We start from the raw sequence: 14,276 nt of genomic DNA, 5'->3' as shown, positions 1-14,276 counted from the left end.
AGGAAAAAGCCATTGAAACTTTCTGATTAGACAAGATTATTTGAAAGAAAAAATAAAATAGTTATGATGTAAGATAAAATTCAGCCATTTAAGGGCCCTAAAACTTGATGTTCAAGGTAGATAATTTAATAAATAAAGATAATAATAATGTAAAATGAATTACATTTGTTTAAAAGTAGCACAACTTTGCAATGAGGGAAGAAAATTTTATAGATAAATTAAATAATTGATTAATTATAAAAATGCACAGTACACTCTATTTATTCAAAAGCGGTAACAAATAGAGATGGTGAAGGTTAAGATAGATATTCACTTTGTGATATCACATATCTTTTACAATGGATGTGTTTGGTGATCCAAATGCTTGTGGCACCATCATGACTCACATGTCTTTTTCTGTTTCAGGGTTCAATTGACTGCGTACTGATAGAATGGATGAAATAATAGATAAAAACTCCCTTGTGTGATGTCAATGTAACTGATGATTGTGCGAGTCTTTTGAGGTTTTTCAGGAAGGTTTTCTACATAGTTAAACGATGATGAATAAAAATAAAAAAAGGTTATCAACATGTTTTCATCATGGCTTTAAAAGAATGAGGCAATACTCCGACGACTTCCATTTTTTTATTACAAACAGCACTTTCATTGCGTACCTTATCACCTATTTTACTGTACTGACACTATCATATCCACAATCATGTATTATCTCCCTGCTGTGACTTCATGTATTATTGAGTTTGCGATAGTAGCTCTTCATTTCCATCTCTGTAATGAAGAAAAAAATGCTACTCCAGGATAAAGAGCCACACACAGAATAATAGAACTGTTGCAATAACCTTGAAAAACCTTTTATGTCGTCACACTCTGCTTTACATACTAGTGATGCATGTTTTTTTAATGCAGGTCATGTTTTTTTAATACCCACACCCACCCAATGAGAGCCAAGCCACCCGTTAAGATATGTGCTAATCAACAACCCGTACCCAGTACGACGTGCAAAAAAAAAATGATGCACCTTATGAGCACAAGACTAATAAAAGAGACAGAGGAGCAGACTGAAAGAAGAGAGTATGCTCAATGGTGAGAAGGTCCTCCGAGCACTCGTCCACAATAAATTAAAGTACTGAAACCACTTACTTAGGGGAAAAATGAACATGAACTATTGCATACATTATGTCTTTGTATGTTTTTGCTGTAAGTTATTAATCTCTTAGGCCAAACTTGAACACTGCGTTTGTCATTGACCTGCCTGCCCACACCCTTGATATTTTCTGGTAAAGCTGACCCAAACCTGCCTCACCCATAGGTGCGTTCCTGGGTCCCTGCGGGTTACATGTCGACTCGTGCATCACTAGTACATACAGTCACTTATAGATACTCCTCCACATATAATCTCATCCTGAATCTTGATTTAAGCATAAAAATAACAGGATCCTCTTACTATTGTTTATCTCTACTGTTTTCTTTTTTTATTATAAATGTATTTTTTCTACATTCCATTCTGCTGATGTTATCTCAAACTTTTGGGCGTGACTATAATATTGATTGAATAAAGGCTACCAAAACACATTGCTAATCTGGGCACCACCTCTGCACAGTCCACCATTGTTTTCATAATGAATAACAATGTGTAGAATCTCGTTTATGTAAAGCTGCTTCTGTTCTGTATTTCAGGGATCTCTGCTGGTTTACGTCTACATTCGTCAGAGCATCATGGACTGTGTGCTCATCCCTCTGGTGCTCTTCTGTCGCAGCCTGAGAGTCCCATACACTATTTGTCCATTCCAGATTTACAGCCACTCCCTAAGGTGCAGTAATACGCATACAAACCCACATAAAAGCCACCAGGCAAGTTGCACCAGGATAACAAGTATATAGTATATATACTTGCGTACCGAATCACCCCCACTAATAATGCAATGATCCTTGTTGTGGTAAATGAGATGCTGTGTTTATTGTTTTTATTCACAACATCATATTTAGACCTGTCAATTAAATGTTAATTACAATGTAAAGATGCCTTATCCCTCAGTTTCTTAAACTAAACTAATTGTGTCTCAGTTACAGGATTCTCTATTTATCCTACAGGTCAATCCTACAGAGGGTAGGTGTGGTCCTCCTGCCAACTTCTGCACTGACTGAGAAGGATGCTGAGATGGACAGTCTGTACTTACCTGTCATGACATCGGTAAGTCCAGCATATCTTTCAATGATTCTGGTTTAAGATGCGATAGGATATGGTAATGTTTGTGGTGATTATAATATGAGGATTTAAATGAGAGTGATGAACACCCAAAAACAGACTTCTGCTTTTCTCATGGGGCCCTTCCATTCTTTATTGTTCTCATAAGACAAAGACTGTGCTCAGATTGCAGGTCAATTAGATTTGTTTGTCAAAATCAGATCTGAATGACTGAATGTCTACACTGTTTTTGTAAATGAATTGGATTTGAAAATGATTTGAGTCACATTTCAAACTATCTCCAAATGTGGTTTGGATCCGACTTCCAAATTTGATGTTTTATTCTTTCCTGACCTCCCAAAATCAATCAGGACACAATCTTGGTACGGCAGAAAAAGAGTCTACATCCATGCCGGCAGCTTTTAGAAGCTATAGTAAGACACAGCAGCGCCGTGAGCGAATCGCTAACCTCAGAATGCTAATGATAAAGCTAAATTGCTGATGTTTACCATCTTCATCATCTTAGTTTAGCTTGATACCATGCTCAGTCCTACAAAATACAGCTGGAGATAATAGAATTTTTTTTGTTTGTTTGTTTGTTTGTTTTGCAGTGATTTGCTCATCAACTAGATAATTATTTAGATTTTTAGCCTGATCATAGCGGGAAAAAAATCCTGGCATTCAAAGTTATGTCAGTCCATCTTGAGGGGAACATGAATGACTCTTCATGGCAATCTATGCAATTGTTGCTGAGATATTTTTTGTCAAAACAAAATGCCAATTAAATGGCAGCGATAGATTAGAAAGTTTAAGAATCTCGAACATCTACACTGAATATTTCAAATATTTAATTCTGAAACAATGTAGTTAACTGACCAGCCAGTTGACCAGTATCATGGTCAGCTGAAGATGCACTTGGAAATCTACTTGAAGCCTACTTTTAGCCACTATTGTAAACTGGAAGATGAACTTTCTGTTTTAACTATTTCTTCTCCACCCCAATTAGTTATTATTTAATGTACTTGAATGACACTCCTGTGGTATAGAAAATCCCCCCCTTTTTGTAAAGTTCCCTCTGGAACCAAGGAATGCTTTCAACAAGTGTTTTCACATGTGCAAATATGCCTTGCAACAGTCAATTCAGGTTGGTTTCAACCATAAAAACACCCTCTTGGTACAAACCATTCCAGCCTGACAATTTGAGCACTTCCTCATTAGCTGTGTATGTGAACCCCAAAAATAGTCTGTTTACTGGTAGATGGAAGCAAAGCACAAGGGCACGTTTTAGAAAATTGTTGCTAATGCATTTTCCTACAAAGAAAAAAAAAAAGATAGTGGGTAATTATATGAAATTGCAGGGTCAGCAAAAGATAACTGTCCTTGTAATTTGGCTGTTTCGTGTATATGCTCTTGGTTCAATTCAATCATACTCGCATTCACACACTTTCCATTGCACTTCATGGTGGAGTGTTATCACAGTCAGCTTCTCGGTCATAATAAGACCTGTCTTTTCATCCTCTCCCTCATTCCCCTACCTTATCCTACTCTCTATTCATTCTCAAAAATTACCAAAGGGCTTGAGTTTTGCTACAGAGATTGCAGCTCTGGAGTTGGCTTGAGTGACAAAGCAATGAGGAGAAGGCAGAGAGATGAGAAGAACAGTGGTTATATTGATTGTGTGAGCTTGGCAGGTCTGAGGAGGTTGTTTCTATTTTTATATAGGTGGTAATTTGTAGTGTTTATTGCTTATTTTGGAGATGTCTGTGGTCTGTATTATTGGCTTCCTGCTCTCTCCTTTCTTTCATCTTGCAAGCTTTACTGTAGAGGTATTCTTTGTCTAAGGCGAGCTCCTACTTCTGAGATTTATTTTCAGTGATCACTACCTGTTTATCATTAGTATCTTGATGTCTTAGCACAGGAGCTAAGGGAGTGCTTTGAATCAGTTTGCCTAAAGATGTATTTCATTTGGAGGAGTTACTTGCTTTATTAAGATCAATATTGTGCTATACAGCTCGATAAAACAGCTCAGTCTGACATTAATCTACAGGGATACAGCCACAGTGGAACATAAACACGTTGTTTATGAGTGATGCAGTGAGTAGTTTGTTTTTTTCATTTGCCATTTTCATGTCAGTAAGCATATTGGCTGTGCGTGAGAAAGCAGGCTTGTTTATTGGTTGTATTTCAATGTTAATAGACCTTTATTGTTTATTGAGTGTGGCCCTGCTTAGCTGCTGTTCAATGGTAATTGAATTTACCTTGTCTGTATGGGGAAAACAGTACTTGGGGCAGGGGAAGTGTCTCTGAATGTCATGAGGTGTCTCCCTCAGCATCATTTTATTTCTGCTCTTTATTCTGCCTGCTTCCTGCATTTTGACTTCTTGTCCCTTTGCTGCCTCCAAGGGAGGATTTGCTATGCTTTTTATATATTTTAGATATGCATGGCAGGAATTATGTTAATTGCACCCCCACAGCCAGGACTCTTCAGACCTTTTGACTCTGCCACCTTTCTCTCTCCTCCTTCCTCAGCTGGTACGTGAGCTGCTACATGAGGGCCAGGCTATAAGTGTTGGTGTGTCAGCGGAGTCTGGCCAAGGTTGCCAGTGGCTGGCTTGCATCAGACAGCTCATGAAAGAGGGATCTGTCCCCGATGTCAGTCTGGTGCCTGTGGGCATCTCTTACGACTGTGTGCCCAAGACCAAAATACAGGTGGATGCGTGTAAATGCACACTTGCAAGCTCACACAAACAGCACTTAATAAGAACAATCTGTAATGTCCTCAGGAGGAAGCAATCAGGTTTGGTTTACAGCAGAGGTCTTAAAGCTGTGAAAAGTGCCTCCCCAGGAGGCTGCAGAAAAGGAGGCAGAAATACTGCAGTTAGGTGAAAGGGACAGGTGCATGTTGGTGTTCTGAAAACGACAGGAGGTTAAATGATGTATTTTGGACGGCTGATCTGGCCTGCTTATCACACATTCAACAGTATGAACAGAGGCTGACACACAGTTTATGGAGGAAATTAAGATAGGCTATAACCCTTTGTACCCAATTAAGTTAACTCTTCAGAGCCACAACTCAAATCTGAACAGGCAGACGTGATGTATATATTTTTAGACGGATGAGGATCCGGGCATATGATTACATCCAATGTCCTTATTACCTTCTGTAAATCTCCTTAGAAATCACAGAAAGAATAGGCCCCATATTGTCCCAGAAATTGCAGATCATCATGTTCATCACCACTGCCACAGTAGGTTAGTTTGTCTGAACTAAAATGTTCAAATGATCCGGAGTACACCTATGACAGTCTTGTTTCACAACTTTGCTCTTTAATTTCTCTCTGGCCAGCATGGTTGATTACTTGAGATATGCATTACATTTTTCCAAAGCACGTCGATTGCTATTAGTCTCCATTAGTCTTGTCCTTTGTTATCTGCACTTTGAGACGATACTGGAGAGTGGGTGTTTCTACATAATAATTGGCATAATAAGGTCCTCGCCTTATCAATTTATTCTGTCATTCACACAGTGCACACATCGCACTGTACACACACTTCCACTACTCATACATGCACTCTAAGACTGGCTATTTATTTAAGTGCTCATCTTAGATCCAGCTCATTAGAAGTACTGGTGTTGTAATGACCATCCCAAAGGCAAGGCATGGCCTCATTATTGTTCGTGCGTGTGTGTGTGTGTGTGTGTGTTTTACATATCCTTACAGGTTGGCTTAAGCTTTGTGTTGCAGTGGCTGTGGTCTCTTCTATGGAGGAGACCAGGAGGGAGTGTGAGGATCCACATCGCTCAGCCCTTTTCTTTGAAGGTACAACAGAACAACAGAAACAACAACAGAAAGACCTGCTTCTCAGTTAGAGAAGAGGTTCCCTTCCCTTATCACCTCATCATAGGTTATACACTTGGGAATGAGATGTGAGCATTTCAACCAAAACATTTTCCTCGCTAATTCAATGAAGTATCACTTTCAGCTTACCCCTATGTTTTTCTTGTTCTTTTAAGACTCATGTCCACATAATGTTTCTTTTAGATTACCTTGAAGTGCTTGTGCAGTGAAATAAATAAATGCAGCACGTTACTTTTGACTGACATTAGCTAATGTACGTAGGCAAAACTACAGAGGCCCATGCCTGTCAGAACATTGACCCTTATAATTTCCAGCAACTGGGTAATTTAAAGCTCCAGCAGGCAACGAGAATTGCAGTTCACCATATATTAAACAGTTTGTGATTACAACCTACCGCTCAATGTTATTGAAAGAGTGCTTTTTCTCAACCCCAAAATATCAAGCCCACAGTTCAATTAGAATGAATGAGTCTTCTTTCAACAATAAAAGCTCCTCTTCAGGATCCTTAACACCAACAAAAGTATAAGTAATTCAAAGTCTGGTACCTCAGGTGGTCAACTAAAATAACTCGGACTGCCAGTGTGTTGCTGTCAGCTCCAGGGAATAGCCAGCCTGGGCGGTTTGACGATGGGTCCATGGGAAACAGACTTTTTTGGCTTGATTTTCTTGGTTTGAGCTCTGGCATAGATATTTGCAGATGATTGGTGGACTGTGTGATGCAGGCATGTGTTTGGGGTGTATGTGGGACACGGGCATGTATCAAAGGCGTCAAATACTACACTATAGTGACACAGGGCTGACAACACAGCTCACACCAGCTCACATGCTCTCGTTACATTTAACCCCACTGATTTACAGGTTAGGTTGGATAGGCAAAGAATAAGGCTTGTCACGAATCATGCTGACCTTGAAGGCTCCTGCGAATGTGTTTTGAAACCTGGTCTTAGTACTGACATACAGGTTCAATGTTTGTCATTTGCTTTTCAGCTACATGTTGAAGAGGAATCACAGTGTTGTGTTTACTATACTGAATATTGACTGCCATAACAATTTGAATGCCATGAGTAAGGCCATATGAATGGGAACTTTTTATCCAGTTGACAGCAAGGATACCTTGCATCAGCGCTCTGGTCACTCATAAGCTGCTATGGGGCCATTAAGCTGACACATGTAGTTTGAAAGTTTCAGGCATGTGTTGGTTTTTGCCAAAGTTAGCTTAACCAGAACCAGCATTTGCTCCCAATTATGGAGCACAGTTACTCTGTCTAGGAACAGAAGGAGCACACCGCTCACTATGACTGAAATTAATTTAAGAGAACCACTGACAGCAGCCTCCAAAATTACAAGTAAGTGAAATCATCTTCTCTTTGAAAAAGTTGAGAAAACAGAACACTATGACCTTAATGAAGGCAGGATTCAGTGTGGGGCAGCATTAGCTTGACGGAGGTGTATCTATTAAACAGGCTCCCAAGTGGAGCTGGAAGTTATCATATGGTGATGATAATAATAGAGGAGTGGGTTGCAGCAATAATAGTTGGAATTAAAAGTTTTAAAAGAAAGTTTAATCTCTGCTTGATATACCAGAGCATAAATATTAGATCATTTAGAGATACTACATGGGCATGTGTGCATCTACATTTTTGTCTGTTTGTGTGTGTAGGAGATGTGCGAGTCGGGTAGGTGCAGAGTAGATGAATGGCTCCCTCTACAGGACCTGTTGCTGCCTGTTATCCTCCACAACAGGTAACCCAACCACCTGTGTACAAACCTGCTTGCACGAGTGAGCATTTTATACTGTATGTGAAGAAACCACAATGGGGTTTGGATTTGGATTTGAATTGTGTTTTATCTAACATCTGTGAAATTGAAAAGTTACTTTCTCTTAAACTTTGAAGATAAACTCTCCTCTAAACCTTGAATCTGGCACAGATACGATGCGAGCTCTGATGACTTTTCATCCTCTTAGACTCGGTCCAATTACCATCAACATTACACAGTCTGCCAGTGAAAAAGATAACAGAAAGAAAATAACATCCTCGCTCAATCTCTGCTTGGCTGTTGACGAGCAAAGTGGCTTCTCCCATCATATATTTAATTCTTCTGAGAGAGCGGATGCAGAAAAAAAACTCAGCATGAGTTAAAGAGATGGGAAATGAATGACAAAAAGAGGTAGAGAGAGATAGTTTAATTGGATTGTTACCAGCATGTGAGCAGTTTTAGTTCTTTGTGCAAGTCTACATCATTAACATCCTCTGGTACTTAACATTGCATCTCTGCCTTGCTTCCTCGCTGTGTTTTTCCTAAGATGCTGAAGTTTCGGCTTGTAAAGGCTCTTTTTTTGTTTTCATGTATAAGAAATGCAGCAGATGTGAGAGCTGCCATAATTAAAAGTCCTCACAGACAAACACTTATTTTCCAGAGATCGTAGTTTATTTATTCTTGTTTAAGATGAACAGTATTTTTTTCTGTAGGACTTAGTTGTTAACATTATTGTATCTCTCACACACATGCAATGCTAAGACGCTTAAAAACACACTCATATCACTTCAGCATACCATAAGATAAGCAGCTCATGAAATGTACTAGACACACGTTTTTTTGGGTGATATAGCTGCTTTTGCATCCGCTAAAATGCCTCAGTCTACAGTGGAATTTTACCCACACGATGCATTTATTCTCAGAATTATTGTGTAGTCATCCACTGAACTCACTTAATGACCATTAAGTTTTCAATGGAAATACAGCTAATTTTAAGCCACAAATGTCATATTAAGCATGAATTGATAATAACTGAAACATTGCATGTAATATAATAAAATGAAGTTGTTCAGTTTTTTTTCAGTTGGGGCAAGTAACGCTTAAACTGGGATTCACATGATTTGTTATGCAACTCCCTTAACAATGAATGCAATTTACTGCAACATATTCTGATGGCTTAAGGCCAAGAGTGGATCTCTTCTTGAAGTTTAACAAATCTAAGTTCTACAACTTTTCAACCAACAGCTCACTTTGGTTGCTCTGACATAGGGTTAAGAGAGTAGACAGTAAAACACTGAGGCTGATATCAATGAAATATAATTGTGCTGCACCATTTCAACCAAGGTAGCATCACCTCGGTTCCCTCAACTAAAAACTATGAGCCTTTTGATTGGATTTTATTTGATAATTGAAGAAATTAAGTTCTGTGGCTTACACAAGTCTATAATACTTCACATATGAATACCACTTTAATGATTTTTGAGGCATAAATGCCAGGAGTAAAAAGGCTAATGTTTGGCTGCATATAGATGCATGACCAAAATGTTATCACTAATAAGCATCTTACACACAATATGGACTCATTCCTTCAGCACAATATTAGCTGTACTACTTGCTCATCCTTGAGGTTTGCGGGGGTCTGGAGCCAACTGAGACGTAATCAGTCGATGTAAATACATTAAATGTGTATTGCAGAAAGAATCTCAACCAGATCTGGTATTAAAATAGGGATCTGATTTCATGAAAATCTTGAGGAAGCGTAAGTCAGTTGAGACAGCCTAAAAAAAAAAAAGAGATCACCCTGACATCCTTCTTTCCTCATCTCACATTGTCTTTTTAAGAGCTGAGAGTGTGTTTGGACAGAGGAGGGTGTCGTGGCTCCTGCCTTCATCTCATTATGCATCCGAACTCAAAGAGCTGGCTACAGAGAGAGACCTCAGCATCGCCATCACCCTCCACCTCATCTTCTGTGGGTCCAGGATTATGTACCCCTGCTGAATCATAAATCTTTCTTAATGTTATGCAAATTGTTCTGCATTATCTCTGTAAAGTGAGTGTGTGTGTTTGTGTGTACTTCTAGCTGTGACCTCCTGCATGGCTGTGATGTGCACCAGCTTGGTGTCCAGTCTTTTGCTGTACAGACACCGCAAGGCAAGTGCACCATCCCTGTGTTTGTGTGTTTGCTGAGCAATTTTCCCCTTGGTTAAAGTTTCCCCACTGTTAAAATCCACCCCTGCCTCTCCAAGGATCCATCAATATGCCAGGAGTCTCATAAACAGAATTGGTTTCCATGCTAGTTTATTAGAGTGTGACAGTGATTTTCTGAGTCATACCCACCAGTCTCTAACTAACGTCACCAGATGGTTAATGCTCACATCTGATTTCGGAACTAAACTCCTTCATCTCTCTCTTTCGCAGGGAGTGAGTACTTCTCTCGTCTGTCATGATGTCGCCTGGCTCACGGATGAAGTCTTGTTCAGGAACAGAGATGTTGGATTTGGGGGGAGTTTAGTGGAGGTTGTCCACTATTCCCTCTCTCAGCTCGCCCCTCATCTCATCATGGCTGCAGCGCCATCCAGGTTGGTTTTCTGCTTGTCAAAATGAAAATAAAAAAGGACACTGATAAGCTCTATACAGCAAAACTCTGTTGCTTATCAAAAATCCAATTTCCCTTTCAGTGAAACCTCTGTGTCCATTACTGCCCTTTCCTCCTGTTGGTCTATGTTTCTCTCCTTCTAGGAAGGACCCTTTTATTATCCCTCGTCCTTCTCTTGCTGCCACACTTCATCTCACCCTGCAGGCCCAGATTGTCACACACGCCTTCATTTCAGAAGCTGTTGGTGGTGAGTGACGTTGCCTGCATGTATTTTGTGTAGCTGACAAAAATGCTGCCTATAACATTTAAGCCTAAATATCATTTTGAGACTTTGTGTTCTACAGGCACCTTATTTTTCGTGGGAGGCCTTGGCTGTGGCTCTGACTGTTGGCATGTCAGTGTGGGAAATCAGTTTGACACGTGACATTTTAAGTACTGAATATTCTGCATGTTTAAGACAGGCCAAGCTTTGAGCAGTGTCAGGGTGCTGTACACGCAGCAGCAGAGTTTTTTCCACTGAACATAAAAAGAAGAAGTGATATGAGGACAGGTCACCAATGGCAGTGTACTGTGGTTCTTCTTCTGACAGTTTTTGTATGTTATGCCTTATAATGTCAAGTGTCTACTAAGTTATGCTAACCAGCTTGCCCAGCCCATCCTGTCTTACATTAGCACTTTGCACAATCAAGAAGCAATATTGCTATAGCCCCAGTTTCAGCTGGCAGATATATGTCAGTTGTTAGTGAAATAAATGAACAGACATTGTTTGACATTTTGTCAATGTGCAGAAAGACGTAACTATACGCCTTCTGAATTCAAGTTTCTCGCCTTTACTGAACTAAGAGGAGCTTAATTGCCTTGTTAACTCGTCGTAGAATACACTTTATTCAGATTTACACAGTCTTTGTCTTGGCACAATCACTACTGGTTTGTTTGAAATGTATCGTCAATTCACAGACTGAGATGTGAAAATATTCCAACATTACAGGCCATTTTCACTTGCTGCTGATGTCCAGCACTTTGTCTCCTCTCTTGCTACACTTCTGTCCCCACCTCTCGTGGCTTCTTGAGAGCTCGCTCCTGTCAAGGATAGCTAAGAAAGGGCAGCACTTACTTGATGATAAAAAATAATAATAGATTAGTTTAAAATAATTTATTTTATTATTTTTGCAGTTTCAGTGGAAGACAAGACAATAACAGTTTGCAGTACATGTTCCATCGGAGTTCTGAGAGAGGGGGAAATGCCTGCGAGTTTTAACACAACAAATCTTAGTCTAGCCCAGTGGAGTATTAGGTCATCCATCTTTGATCACTACATCTTAGCCTTACTCAGCCCTAGGAGTGCATGTTGTAGACTTCTTATCAAAATACAAAATTCTAAAAGATAAAATGCATGAACTTCACAGAGGTACAACCTTTGATGTCCTTTCTTTGATCCATGATGTTAATTAAAATTTAATCGATACAGTCCTGCATTATAAATATTTAGGAATTTATTTGAATAGTAAATTGCTGAAGTTGAACACCTCACTGAAAAAAAAATCATTAATTGTATTACACCAGAAGAGAGCTTGTTTCTCCTTTTAACAGCAGAAATGAGAGTGCTCAGACTACTCCTGAACAATTAGGCACCATTTACCACATTGCCATTAAATTCAACAGCTAATTGCAGTCACCATTGAGCCCGTTCACTCATGCACACATATAAGTGAATGTTTTACTGTGTGTGTGTGTGTGTGTGTGTGTGTGTGTGTGTGTGCGCGCAGTGGCTTGTGGCTGAATACACCTGTATTTATAATAAACACTCAGTTTCCAGTTTATAAGGGAGTCCCAGCTAAAACTAATTCAGTCTAATACAACAGTCAAGTTAGTGCTGCAATGAATCCTACTTTCATTTTCAATTCAAAACAGCCTGAACTGACCATTATAGCACTCGTGTATAGGAATTAGTGGCCAATGACAGGTTCCCTACTGCAGAGTCCCTGAGGAAGACAGACAGCAGTAGCATTACAGTAGTACATGTAGTATCTAAAGAAAGTACATGCTGTTAATGTTTTGTAGCAGTGCCATTGTGTGATAGATTCGTCGTGGAAAACAATAAGTGAACTCTTTGGTGTCATGCATCAAAAAAGCTGTGGCAGATTGTGTTTGAGTTCATTCGCCTTGATTCTTGACATCCCACATCCTGTAATGTGGCCATTGCAAACAGGCTTGATAGAATGAAAACCTCAACGTGCAAATACAGCCCTGCAAACTATTGTTTAAGTTTGATTATTGCTCATCTTTGTTTAATTTCATAACAATAGGAGCATTTTAATGTGTCTCTTCTCTGCAGCCACCTGGAGTCCTGGATAGTTCAGAATATCGGCATACCATCGCAGAATTCTAGCAACAGTTCTGCAATTTGCTCTTATTAGTTAGATAACTCATTAATTCCAGTGCAGAAAGGGAATACTCTAGATGTAACCAGGCAGAAAGTGCTATAATGTTCTGAAGGTCAAAGGTGGTTGATGGACAAGACAGACTTTCATGTGTCAGCCCTTCGTAACCGACTTGCAGTCAACGTTCATGTTCTTATTAACTCTTACCAGGATGTTTTCCAAACGTTTTCAAAATCTCACTTTCTGCAGTCACTGCGCCCGTCAGCGCCAGCATGGAAAACTTGAACTTGAACATGAACATAACTGAACATAACTTTTTGGCAGAATTGCCCAATTTTGGGGTGTTGGGCTATAAGATTTGGAACAGCAAAATGTGATTGAGTAAAATATGGTAATCATCTGGTGGCCAGAAGCCTAGATCCCAAATCCTCATGAACATCTTCTATCAGCTCATCCATGAGCCAAGAGCCTCTGCTTTGTTTGTAGATCTCATGCTCACGGCAGACTGGGGTGAAGCCGTAGATTCACTGCTGTAGCCCCTTTTTAGCATTATTGATGGACGTAAAAATAATGTGGTGTTTTGAAGAGCAGGAATCTACTTTGCCTGTGTGATTCATTATTGCTGCTTGATGTCTTTTGTTTCTATACAAACTGAAGCTAGTGGGCAGAGGGCTGCAAGCTGCTGAAAGCCTCAGAAGTAGATTAATACATGGCTGCTAACCGTAAATTGTTAAAAAAAAAAAGTCTATGGAGCATATGGTAATCCCCACTTTATGGACACTTGAACTCAAATTACCACCAGCCTCCATAATGTTTACTGGGTTTATGTTCCTGGTGTGAAGGCACTAATTTAGGGACATGAACATCTGGATATCGAGACTTTCCCACCATCACATGAAAGCAACAAAATATGAATAAATAGTCCAAATAAAGAGAAAACACTTTAATTTAATGAAATCATGAATCCTTCTAATCAAACTCTCATCGGCCCATTTTCTAAAGACTGTGTCCGGTGTCAAAACATTTGGAGATATTTTGGTAAGATTCAAACCTGCAAACTATAGATCAGACCAGTTTTCTCACTGTGTATGCGTCAAGAGTTGGAGCAAATGATCAGATGTTTGTGCTTTTGTTCTTAGCGTGTGCTGTGTCGGCCATGCTATGCGAGGTGGCCAACAGCGGCATCGGCAGCAGGGTGAGGACCAGCGACGTGAACGGGGAGGAGGTGACAAGTGACATGGAGTTCGATGTGGTGCTCTGCCAGTCGGAGTTGACTGAGAAAGCCCTGCAGCTCTGCCATCTCCTGCCTCCAGGCTTTATGACAGTGAGTTTGAATTCCTTTCACACACACGCGCGCATGCACACACACACACACACACACACAGACACGCACCTCAGTGTGTCTCATTCAATGGATGTTTAATGGAGCTGAACAGCCATTCATCCTGCTCTGCTGCCTCTATCTCTGGCAGAGAGAGCTTTCAAATTGTGTGTGTGTG

The 14,276-nt window shown here is 39.9% G+C and overlaps 1 protein-coding gene across 7 annotated transcripts in view; it reads left to right on the top strand.

Moving 5' to 3' along the window:
- The window catches only part of gpat2 (glycerol-3-phosphate acyltransferase 2, mitochondrial), a 109,203-nt gene that overhangs the window by 83,655 nt on the left and 11,272 nt on the right, over window positions 1-14,276 (top strand). For 4 of the 7 annotated variants that reach the window (XM_037097150.1, XM_037097151.1, XM_037097152.1 and 1 more), the window contains 10 exons: window positions 1,675-1,808; window positions 2,062-2,188; window positions 4,712-4,891; window positions 5,905-6,003; window positions 7,703-7,785; window positions 9,642-9,769; window positions 9,881-9,951; window positions 10,219-10,379; window positions 10,540-10,643; window positions 13,917-14,101. In XM_037097150.1, the coding sequence (XP_036953045.1) occupies window positions 1,675-1,808; window positions 2,062-2,188; window positions 4,712-4,891; window positions 5,905-6,003; window positions 7,703-7,785; window positions 9,642-9,769; window positions 9,881-9,951; window positions 10,219-10,379; window positions 10,540-10,643; window positions 13,917-14,101 (1,272 nt within the window). The remainder of the gene's footprint in view (window positions 1-1,674; window positions 1,809-2,061; window positions 2,189-4,711; window positions 4,892-5,904; window positions 6,004-7,702; window positions 7,786-9,641; window positions 9,770-9,880; window positions 9,952-10,218; window positions 10,380-10,539; window positions 10,644-13,916; window positions 14,102-14,276) is intronic. The other 3 variants (XM_037097153.1, XM_037097156.1, XM_037097155.1) reach the window with 3 other exon arrangements.

Source organism: Acanthopagrus latus, chromosome 5 (assembly GCF_904848185.1).
Source record: "Acanthopagrus latus isolate v.2019 chromosome 5, fAcaLat1.1, whole genome shotgun sequence".
In the NCBI taxonomy this organism is placed as follows: domain Eukaryota; kingdom Metazoa; phylum Chordata; class Actinopteri; order Spariformes; family Sparidae; genus Acanthopagrus; species Acanthopagrus latus.
This window is presented reverse-complemented; position numbering and strand designations above follow the sequence as displayed.